Source organism: Miniopterus natalensis, chromosome 5, assembly GCF_054644295.1.
Source record: "Miniopterus natalensis isolate mMinNat1 chromosome 5, mMinNat1.hap1, whole genome shotgun sequence".
Taxonomy (NCBI): Eukaryota; Metazoa; Chordata; class Mammalia; order Chiroptera; family Miniopteridae; genus Miniopterus; species Miniopterus natalensis.
In genome coordinates, this window is record NC_142085.1 from 65,173,460 (window position 1) to 65,185,315 (window position 11,856).

The 11,856-nt window shown below is 40.2% G+C and overlaps 1 protein-coding gene across 1 annotated transcript in view; it reads left to right on the top strand.

The window, feature by feature from the left end:
* PKIB (cAMP-dependent protein kinase inhibitor beta) overlaps window positions 1–11,610 on the top strand; it is a 76,757-nt gene extending 65,147 nt beyond the window's left edge. Inside the window, exons 2-3 of the mRNA XM_087817173.1 lie at window positions 7,594–7,770; window positions 11,033–11,610. Coding sequence (XP_087673299.1) covers window positions 7,602–7,770; window positions 11,033–11,100 — 237 coding nt within the window. The 5' untranslated portion in view covers window positions 7,594–7,601 and the 3' untranslated portion in view covers window positions 11,101–11,610. The remainder of the gene's footprint in view (window positions 1–7,593; window positions 7,771–11,032) is intronic.
* The last annotated feature ends 246 nt before the right edge of the window (window positions 11,611–11,856 follow it).

Consider the following 11,856-nt stretch of genomic DNA (forward strand, 5'->3'; position numbering starts at 1 on the left):
AGCGGAACATACAGCTTTTTCAAAATTATTTTCTCATTATAGTTGACATACAATCTTATGTTAGTTTCAGGTATAAAACATTTATATAACTCCAAGTGATCACCCCAATAAGTCTAGTAGTCACCTGACACCATACAGGACACCAAACATTGTGGTAACTATGTATGGTGTTGGGACATACAGTTTTTTTAAAAACAGTTTACTGTAAAATATAATGTTACATTTTAGATATAGCTTCATTCTGCCATCCTGTTACATATGAATATAAAGTCCATGTACCAGACAGAGACATTCCTAGTGTGACCACACTGGTCAGCGTTAACTTCCCTTCTCTCCTTCCTACTGATGTCATTGGAAAGCCACAGCCTCCTGAAGAAAGGAACCGACGTCCCAGGTCTTGCTTCCACACCCACTGCGCAGACGGGCTGAGGGTCAAGCAAACCAGAGGAGCCTCAGAGCTGTATCATTTTCTCGCTAGTACGCATTCCGTTCTTGGCCTTGGTGAGCTTGGAGAATCTTTTGAAGTCTAGGAACACTGTGTCCAAAACGGTTGGAAAGGGCAAGATGAGAAGTGGGGGTCTGAGAGCAGTGTCTCCCCGAGTGTGCCTGCTCGCGCCCGGCCCGGCGGTGCTGTGTGCTCTGGGCAGGGCCCAGCCCTGCCCCCTGGAATTAACCGCCCCTTCCCGCCCCAGGAGCCCCCCAGCCCTGCCCCCTGGAATTAACCGCCCCTTCCCGCCCCAGGAGCCCCCCAGCCCTGCCCCCTGGAATTAACCGCCCCTTCCCGCCCCAGGAGCCCCCCAGCCCTGCCCCCTGGAATTAACCGCCCCTTCCCGCCCCAGGAGCCCCCCAGCCCTGCCCCCTGGAATTAACCGCCCCTTCCCGCCCCAGGAGCCCCCCAGCCCTGCCCCCTGGAATTAACCGCCCCTTCCCGCCCCGAGGAGCCCCCCAGCCCTGTCCCCTGGAATTAACCGCCCCTTCCCGCCCCGAGGAGTCCCCCAGCCCTGTCCCCTGGAATTAACCCCCCCTTCCCGCCCCAGGAGCCCGCAGCCTCCCCGCTCTCCAGCTGAGGCGGGGCAAGGCCTCGCTGACTGGCTCATTCCACAGTGTTTTGCACAGAGTTGGTGTTAAATATTTTTTGAGTTGAATCCAGATACTTTTCTTAAACTCCAGGAGCTTAATAAAATGAGAACACACGATATTTGAGCCACTGATTGGAAAGGATAGTGTGAGAAATAAATGAGAGGGAAGGAACATTCCCAAACAGGAAGGCTTTGCGGGGCGGGGAGGGGGAGCGGGGAGCGGGGAGCAGGGAGGGGAGGTAATGACTCCTGCTCCATGCTGTGCCCTCTCCCTCTGACCCCTCAGAAAGGTGGGACTGGAAAGTGGAGGGTGAAGGGCAAAACTGTGTAAGAGTTAAGAGGGGAAGGAGGCGCTCTGCTATGGCTTATAACCATTTAGAATTACGTTCATTTAAAAGAAAATTGAAAATAACACACTGTATCCTGGATACCACCCACTACACACAACACACACACACAAACACTGCCCCCGCCCCCCCCAAGATAATGTACTAACAAGTGGGGAAAGCTGTTTTGGAGATTGAGCAGGGAGAGTCATGCTAATGGCAGAAAGAACTGTGGGAATTTAGGAAAGACTTTGACGCAAACTGGCTGAGCTATGTTAATGCATCCCTTAAGGATTAGGATCTGGAAGGTTGCACTACCGGGTCCTTTCAAATTTAAAATCCTGAAATAATGGGAAAAGTTTTACGGTCCTTTTGGGAAATTGCAAAAGGTCCAGGGAAGCCCTAGAACAGCCTAACTGCCAACAAATCTTTACGGAGGGTGTTTACTAAATATGTTTTTCTAGCAGGAAACTAAAAAGAGTGGGATGGCCAGTCAAATGTGACCCCCACATTTAAAGAGGTTACATGATTTAGTGCAGTTAATTTTTTTTATCTTTATTCACATCAGTCCATATTATTATTCTGAGTGGCCCTATCTTAGTATAACAAGTGTCATTGTGCGGGGAGGGTATTCAGATTTGTTCATTACTTTACCTGGAAGATTATGGGGAAATCAATAGGCTTTGCATTTTGAATTGTATAGGTTTATTCTGTCAAAAATTTCCTGTGATTAACAGCACCTCCATGCCTACCAATTATAATGTTGAGGGATCTGTTTAAATCATTATCAAGCAAGAACCTAAGCATGAAAAGAAATATGTGTGTCAACAGAAAAAAGGTAGAATTTCCTTTGGTTTATACTTGAAGCATAGCAATACCATATATGGAGGAATTCTGAAAAAAAGGAAGGTCTCCATGTAAGAAAAAAAAAAATAATTTTTGTACATATATACACATTCTGTGTAGCCTACAATGACCTCGATACCTAAGTGAAGAGATGTGTTAAAGGATGCACATTTTAGAGCGGATACTTTTACTTGATTTGGGTAGAATAGGATTTGAGTTCAAGAAAGGTCTCTGAAAAGATCAGAATGTGTTTGATCTCACCAGACTGTGGGCTCCTCTCGGTAGCTTGTGAGCCTAGCACAGGGCCTGGCACTGAATAATTTAGTAGGAGCTCGATAAATGTTAACTGGATAAGTAAATAATTATCTGTTTCTGTTGGTCTGTAGTAAGAGGCAATTGTCATAGTTTTTTGTTTGGAAGAGGTTTGTTTGTTCCAAAGAGAATATCATACAAAAGAATGATCTGTAGGCAGAGAAATAAAGAAATCTAGCACAAGGTATGGAGAGACAGTTATCAGCTGAGACCAGTGTATGTCTCTGTCTCTTTCACTATGTCTTTTGGCAGGAGGAACACTAACTTTCCAAAATGCACATTCTTCCTTCTTGTTACGTTAAGTGGTTTTCCAGATAGCCTGACTCATGCTACCAGAGAACTAATTTAGTGAAGTTTATGTCAAGTCCTACACGCAGAATAAGTAGTGGTTTCACTGTGGGAGATGGGGTGTATAATAAGAATCTAGAGAGCAGAAAAGAGGTACCCACCTCCTTGCAGGCTTGGCTTCAAGTAAGAAAGCTTCAGAAAAGAATGAGTGTGAACTAAAAGGATGGACTCTTGTGATTGGGAAGAAAAGAGCTTGCAAAACCTTCTGTCTGTAAGTATGCTTATAACTTAATAACATACGCTTTTCTTAGAAGGCTCTTTTGAGCCCACTGAGAGCTGACTAGTGATTTTTAAAAATATATATATATACATTCCTCCAGTGCTCCAATTAGCTTAAACATCTTTATCTTCAGTGGTGCTTCCGTTGCATTTTCAATATTTCATAGACTGCAGAGATGCTGGAATGTATGTATATATGCCCTCAGAATGGTCTTTTGTTACGGCATCCTGAAATTTGTGTGTTTTCAATAGAGATGGAAGTTTGTCCCGGGCGATGTAAATCACATTACCTTGCTGTGGGCATTCCAGGACTCCTGCGAAATCTCCAAATGTCCAAATGGTTTCAGCTCCTGTAAGCAGCCACAGTTGACAAAGCAGAACTCATCCAAATTTCTCTGCTAATCTGTAGAAGAGAGAAAAGGAAGAACTGCTAGTGCGTCATCTGCCTTGGTTAGCAAACAAACACGGTTAGCTTTTTAAGCCCAGAAAATTCAAAGAACCTGCAAGTTATCTCTCTCATGTTTTTCTCAGCAGCATTTCATCTTTCTATAGGTTATATACTATTTTAGATGTTACAAAGCATTTGAAGGGAGCAATTCTCATATATAATATATTCATCGTCCCTTTAAAAAATCAAGCATAGGCAATTATTGTTGCATAGAATAATAACAGACAAGTAAGATGACTCTTTAGAGGACAAGAGGCTTGTAGTTAGAGATGTGCTATTTTTGGTATTGCCAAAATGGTATTTTTAGAACCTTTCTGTGCTAGAATATCTGTGTATTTATCATTTTGCCAGGTGAATATGTTTTAGTTCTTTGAAATTACAAAAGTAACATATGCTCATTATTACCAGTTAAAATATGTAAGGCGGTACCAAAAAATGGTTAATATTCTCCTTGTTCTCACAGCCCCATCTAGGATTTTTATTCTTTCTACAAAGTTGAAATTACATGATATTCATGACTCCGCCCCCTACGCACATGCACACTGTAAATATTACTTTTTAAACTTGTTTCACAGCGTGTCATGGACACATCCTGTAAGTAGATCTAAGCAATGCGTTTCTTTCAACAGCTGATAACATATGCAGCCTTTTCCACCTTTTTTCCCTTCATGGGCTTGTGGATTATTTCCAGTGCTGCGCTAAACCTCCTTGCAATGGGAAGAGCCCAGTTAGAATCACCCCATGGGCCAAATGCTGCTGCTGGAGACCCCTAAATCGCAGACACATTCTGTCAGGAAGGGCAGGCGACTTTCCAGCGTAGCGAGCGTCTTCTCCCCGTGGCCCTGTGGGGCTTGCTGGGTGAGTTGCTCGTTTGTGGAGCATGACATCCTGGGCACTCAGTTACCGCCCGGCCCTGAAATGAAGATGGTGCGAGCGAGAGCTGGGAAATGACCAAGCAAAGCTCCAGAGAAAAGTGGCCTGTTGCTTGGCCTCCCTACATATCTAGTTCTAGTTTTTAACTTAAAGGGGTAGTTAATGAGTTAACTTGGACAAAATTTAGTTTTGTGATGAGCTTGTTTCCTAACACCAATCCATAAAAAAGAGCTAATTTAGAAAAATAATAAAGGCAAAAGCAAAAACTTCCAAAACAGCAGCCAGCAACAAAGAAACCTTGTAATAAACTTGGGGCCCAGAATCTCTCCTTCCATGTTGATGACCTATTCTATAGGCCACATTTTGGAAACTTTCTTTCATGTACAAATGCTAACTCGATACTTCTTTAACACATCCCATCTTGCTGAAAAAGTTTACCAATTTTATTTAACAAATTATATAGCATATAATAATTTTTTATATCTGTTACCTTCAATTTTAAGATTTGGGAGTATCAGGCCAGTAGTAATCAAGGTATGCATGGAGCTGCTCCTCCAAGCTTAGCATAGTTAATTTATTTGTAGTTACACAGGAAGATGTTTCACAGAAATAAACATTTGATCATGGCCATGGCTGCTGATGTGATGTGAATTGGCTAAGAAAAGAGTAGAGGCCTGCAAATGGGGCCTGTTTCCACACTGGTGTCAGGTACTTCTCACAGGCTAGTGATCTCACAAGTAGAGAAGAGATCTCTAGTTGAAATTCATGTAGAATGGAGGTTGTCACAAGATAACCAAACATATATATATTTCCCTATTTAAAAAGTATTGAAGGGCAAGATCTAAAGTAGCTGTTGTGCGGCTATTTATACATATCTCAGAGATTTGGAAAGTTAATTTTGTGGTAGTCTACGTCACCTTGCTTTCAGAGTAAACTGAAACTGGATGCTAGATTAGCAGCTGTGCAGCCCTAAATAAGTCACTTAACTTCCCTGAGCCCCAGTTTCCACATCCACATAGTGAGGGGGATTCCTTACTGCCTCCTAGGATTATTGGGAGATTTAAATGAGAATAATAGACATGAAAATGTTCATGCAGTGTTGAATAAATGCTGGCTTCCTTCTTAGAAAACTTAAGAGGTCTTCTAGTAGGAAGATATTTCTTGTTGGGATCAAAAGGGATACATAGGAGAGTGGTACTGTGAATAAAACTTAGTGAGACATGAACAATGACGCCAATAATCAACCATATGGTTTTATAGTTACAAAGAGTTTTTATATCCCTTATCTCATTAGTTTTCCACAAGAATTCTGTGAATCAGTTAAGGCTGTTTTTTAAATAGCGACTCAGAGAAATTAAATGAATTAACCAATATCACCTTGTAAGCCTGTAATGTTCTTTTTTACTAATAGTCCAGTGCTCTTTACATTAACCTGTACTGACTATCAATGCCCAGATAGTTAGCAAATATTAAACAGCTAGAAGTCTAATTGATTTCAAAATTGTGTCTTAAAATCTAGCAGTGTCCTCAAATTTTCCATAATTCCTAGAAAGATGAAAATATCTGGCGAAGAAACCTAGAATACTCCAGGAATCCTCAGGCCAACACTAAGCTCAATGTGCATATCTGAGTGCTATGGACCAAAAGAGTTACATTTTTAATATCAAATGCACATGTTTTGTGACTATTTCCCTTCATTTTTAGCATTTCCTGAATTGAAGTTAACTGATTGGAAAGGGCTCCTTTTGAGAGAAGTTTAATTGGCTTTGCGTATGTAGGCCAAGGTTCACGTATTTCTGCCCTCAAGTGCCACAGTGATGATTATCTCCATCCTTCGGTTGACACTCAGCACACTCTGTGTTATGTTATTATCTGTCCTTGCATGTAAACCTTCTTTCTTCCCTTTGAGAATGCAGGTCCCCTAAAAACAGAGAATATGTCATTCCTCTGTACTCTCAATGCCCCTCTGAGAGCCTAATACTTAATAGCTTCTCAATAAATGCTTGTGCCTGCTCCTGCTGCGTTTGACATGTTGTTCAGTGTTGACTTCTCAGGAAAGATTCGTTAGCATCATGTGATACAGAGAACATTTTGACAGTTGCCAGAGGGGAGGGGTATTGGGGGGCTGGGTGAAAAAGGTGAAGGGATTAAGAAGTACAAATTGTAGTGACAGAATAGTCATGGGGATGCAAAGCACAGCACAGGGAATACAGTCAATAATATTGTACTATGTATGGTGTCAGATGGGTACTAGATTTATCGGGCTGATCACTTCATAAGTTATATAAATATCTAGTCATGTGGTTGTAAGCCTGAAACTAATATATTATTGTACATCAACTGTAATTAAAGATTTTTTTTAAAGATAAAAAAAAGAAAGAAAATATCATATGAAAGAGTTTTAGAATATGCACCATCTACTGCCTCCCTCCCTATATAGTGAGTGATCTCTTGAGAATCTTTTTCATAGAGACAGACAGTTGCTGGGAAGATAAAGGATGCTTTAGGAAAACACTAGTAATTACCATGTCCACCTGAAGGCAGGAAAAGGTAAAACTGGTCCTACTCTCCCCAACATGAACATGCGGCATTGAAAGTTAGGTCTGAGAAGAGAGCAGATAGAAGGGCACAGCTGTCACTGAGGGGGAAAACCTTTGACATAAAGTTGAATTTCTTATTTCTAAAGAGTGGGAGCAGCATGTGTTTTGTTTGCTGCTCACAAATTATAGTGATTTGGTTTCAGACTGAGCAAGTACCCAGAGCAAACCCTGGCAGGCAGAGTCTGTACGGGAGTGGCCAAACAAGTCAGTGTTCACTTCCCTCCCAGCCCTCTTTGGCTGATCCGTCCATAGAAAAGCAGAACAAAAGGCAAGAATTGCTGCACCCTAAAACATCCCAATGGCTCTTGTGGCTCAGGGGTTATTTATAGCAGTCTGGCCCACACTGAGAACTTCCTGCTCTGTTCAGCGATTGTGCAAATAAAACTCCAGCATCAGAACAGTAGACAGATGCAGGGTGTGATCGGTGATTAGGTTCCCAAGCCTGTTGTGTTTGTGATGAAGCCCTGCCTTTCAGCCGCCGTTGGGAACATTTACCTCAGAATAGGCTCATCTTCTTTTTCACCTGCACATTCTATTTGTAGATGTTGCTATGAGGACAGATTTGCCAGAAATGACTGATGTGGAGCCTTCGGTCACCAATTTTGCATCTTCGGCAAGGGCAGGCCGCCGGAATGCCATCCCCGACATCCAGGGGTCAGCTGTGACAGGCGAAACTTCCGAGTTGCCCCTCAAACTGGAGGCCCTCTCCATAAAGGAAGGTAACAGTAAAATTCTCTTAAAATCAGGAGCACTTCTCAATCGATTCTTTCCTGTGGAACAGTCTCCCTGTTTAAGTACTTTTTCTTTCTAACTGTTCACGAAAACCTTTCAGCTTTTGTTTGAGGCTAAGTAGATCTCTCAGGCTCTCCGATAGAGGACAACTTCATCTTTTATCTCCTGGCGTGTATGTGGAAACTGAACATTTATTTATTCCTTGGACTTATTCATTGTCATGCACAGTGCTGGTGATTGGGAATAAGAGGTGAACAGATATTATCCTTTCCCTCAATGAACTAACACAAATTTATTGAGAAGTACTCAGAAATAACCTAATTTTTCTTCTGCCACCCACTAACAAATCACTTTGGAAGCTTCTGCTAAACTTCAGTAATCTATAAATAAACTTCAGTAATCTATAAACTTAGCTATTTATCTTAGAGGAAGTTTATTATCAACTAGAGATGAGATCTTTAAGGAATTTGTATGAAAGGCGATCATTCTTCAACCAGTAGTTGAATTAAGAAAAAAAGGAGAGCTTTCAAGTCAATGAAGGAAAATCCTGGTTCTTTCTCCCCATGGCTTACACACAGTTCATAGATTATGCAGAACTTAAGCTTTCTGAAAATAAATATAATGATAATTCGATAAAGGTTTTAAAAAATCACTTCATTTAAAAACATTCAAAGAGGTTAAAGATAATTTCAGTTCCAGGTCTTTACCAAAATACTTGTGCCCCATTTTATTTATTTATTGAATTCATTGGGGTGACACTGGCTAATAAAACCATGCAGGTTTCAAGTGCACAATTCTATAACATCATTTGCATACTGCATCTTGCGCTCGTCACCCAAAGTCAAGTCTGTCTCTACCGCCATCTGTTTCCCCCTCTACCCTCTCCTGCCTCCTCCCACCCCTCTTTGCCTCTGGCTTTTACCACACTGTAGTCTGTGTCTATGTGTGGGGTTTTTCTTCTTTTTAGTCCCTTCACCTTTTTCACCCAGCCACCCAACCCTCCTCCCCTCTGAGGGACATATAGCTGTCTCTATATGTTCTCTGTGTCTATGATTCTGTTTCTATTTTGTTAGTTTATTTTGTTCATTAGATTCCACATATAAGTGAAATTACTTGGCACTTGTCTTTTTGTGACTGACTTATTTCACTTAGTATAGTGCTCTCCAGGTCCATCCATGTTGTTGCAAAAGGCAAGATTTCCTTCTTTTTTACGGCCACATAGTATTCCATGGTGTAAATGTCCCACAGCTTTTTTATTCACTCACCTACTGATGGGTGCTTCAGCTGCTTCCAGATCTTGGCTGTTGTACATAACACTGCAGTGAACATAGGGGTGCATATATTCCTCCAAAACAGTGTTTCGGGCTTCTTCGGATATATTCCCAGAAGTGAAATTACTGGATCATCCCACCTTAGATGTCAGGGTGGACTCCGTGTATAGAAATTTATTCCTGGTGGCAATGAGGCAAGAGAGAGCTAGAAGCTTCTGCATGTCTACCCCATTCATGTGAGCTCCAGAGGTTATTTGCCTCGGGAGGTTATTTATTACCTGGTAAAGTTACAGATGTTCCTGGTTTAATTCTTATGAAATAAATATATCATTGTTAGGCCACGGACTGTGGTCAGATCCCATAGTTACCTCACCTTTTTCCAAAGGTCATTGCATTTCTCATATGGGACATTACAAGTAAAAGTAAAAAAGTATACACATAATCCCCAGCCAGTGTGGCTCAATTGGTTGGGTGCTGTCCTATGCACTGAAACATTGCCGGTTCAATTCCTGGTCAGGGCACATGCCCAGGTTGGGGGCTAGATCAGGAGGCAGCTGATTGATGTTTCACCTTCACATCGATGTTTCTCTCTCTCTCCCCCTTCCCCCTTCTTCTCTCTCTAAAACTAAATTAAAAAATCTTTTAAAAAAAGTATATACATGAGATGAATGAAAAGATGGAAGAAAGAAAAATAAAAGAAATAAAATATGTATAATGTTTTTGGCTTTTTAAGTTTGAAAATGTTATATACAGTAGTCCCCCTTATCCACAAGGGGGTATGTTCTAAGGCCCCCAGTAGATGCCCCAAACCACAAATATTACCAAACCCTATATATACCATGTTTTCTCTTATACATACATACCTTTGGTAAAGTTTGATTTATAAATTACGCACAAGTAAGAGATTATCGACAACTGCTAATCATAAAATAAAACAATTACAACAATATACTGGAATAAAAATTATGTGCATGTCTTTGGGGCCATTTTAAGTAAAATAAGGGTTACTTGAACACAAGCACTGTGGTACAGCAACAGTCAACCTGATAACCAGGACGGCTACACGTGACTAACAGGCGGGACTGAATACAGCCTGAGGACTGGACAAAGGATAACTCAGGTCCCAGGGGGAATGAAGCAGGATGGCCTGAGAGTTCATCACATTACTCAGCACAATGTGCAATTTAAAACTTATGAAATGTTTATATCTGAAATTTTCATTTAATATTTTTGGACCATGGTAACTAAAACCAGAGGAAGTGAAACTATGGGTAAGGGGGGACTACTGTATGCTTATCAGGACATGTGTAGTTGTTGAAGGGCCATCCTCAACTAATGAAGGAGAGAAGTTACTTGTTAATATAAAAGGCCTAATTAGAGTTTATAAACACACACACAAAAACCAAAATACATGTTGACATAACTTAGTTAAGGAAAAGAGAACAAATATACTGCAGGAGAGTTAGTAGTCTTCATCATTTTATTCTGGTCACTAGAGAGACCATTATCTGAAAGAATATTGTTACTATTTTTATATGTTTCTTGAAATCATTTTGGAATAAAGTCAAAGGCAACAACTAAGAAACTTCAGGTGTTAAAAATACAATCAATACGTAACACCAGATGTTGAAGAATACACAAAAGGAAACCCAGTTACAGAGGTAGATGGCATAGACAACGTTTTATTAACAGAGCTATAAATAAGTATATTTAAGGCCTGTTCTCTTTTTAATTAGCTAAATGCAGATATTATTAAGGGTTTAAAGATTAATGGTTTCCAAATGCTAATAAAAACAAAAAGCTGGGGTCTGAGCTTTCTTTGTGTAGTTTCCATGTCCAGACTGATGGCAAAGTATGTCTTAATCAAGTAGAAAATGACTAGGGTTCATAAAGGAAAAACCAGCCGTTTTATTCCAGTATAATACAAAATATATCTTAATATATTACATATATGAATGAAAATTATTTATTTTTTTAGATGTGAAAAAGAAAGATGAAGAAACAACACAAGACCAATTGGAAAAGCCCCCAAATGAAGGAAAATGAAGGCTCAGAACCTATCAAAAGTGCTAAATTTCTGCAAGGTGAAAGACTTTAGTGGCTCTGCTTTCCTGAGATGTTTGATCTGGTAGTAACCATGGTAACGTTGCAGCCCTAAGCAACATGTGTGTCCTAGGTAATTTTGTTGTGATGCTACTCACTTGGATTGCAACCATGTAGGTTATTAAAAGGCAGATTACTTCCAAATTGCACCCAAGGAAAAGATTAAGAATGTATGGTCACTTAAATACATATCATTGTCTATAAACCCAACAAAATCCACTGTTCTCTTTTGGATTTATTTAGCCAGATGTGTTTTTAATTCTGTTTTTATAGTAGAGAGTAAAACAGTTCTCAGTAACTATAAACCAAATACCATTAATTTAAAATTTTATGGAATATGTAGGAAATTATGGTGGGGTTTTTTGGCCTTGGTTTTGGTTTTCGTTTGTTTGTTTTGGTAAGAAGAAATAAGTCAAAACCACAGGGATAGAATATTTGTTTTTGACCAATTTTTTTTTTGTCCCAAACCCTAAAAAGATTTGGGGGATGTAAAAGCTTGACAGCCTAAACATCTCTAGGATGTTTTTGTCCCATATGCATTGCTTCTATCCTATGCATACTGTGATTTTTCATGTGGACTCTTAAACTGCAAAATTTGTGACAAATTGTTTATATGTAACATGCCTATTAAATGAATTTTACTATCTTCCTTAACTTTGGTGTGTGTATTGTAGTTATACATTTTTATTTAATGTGAAT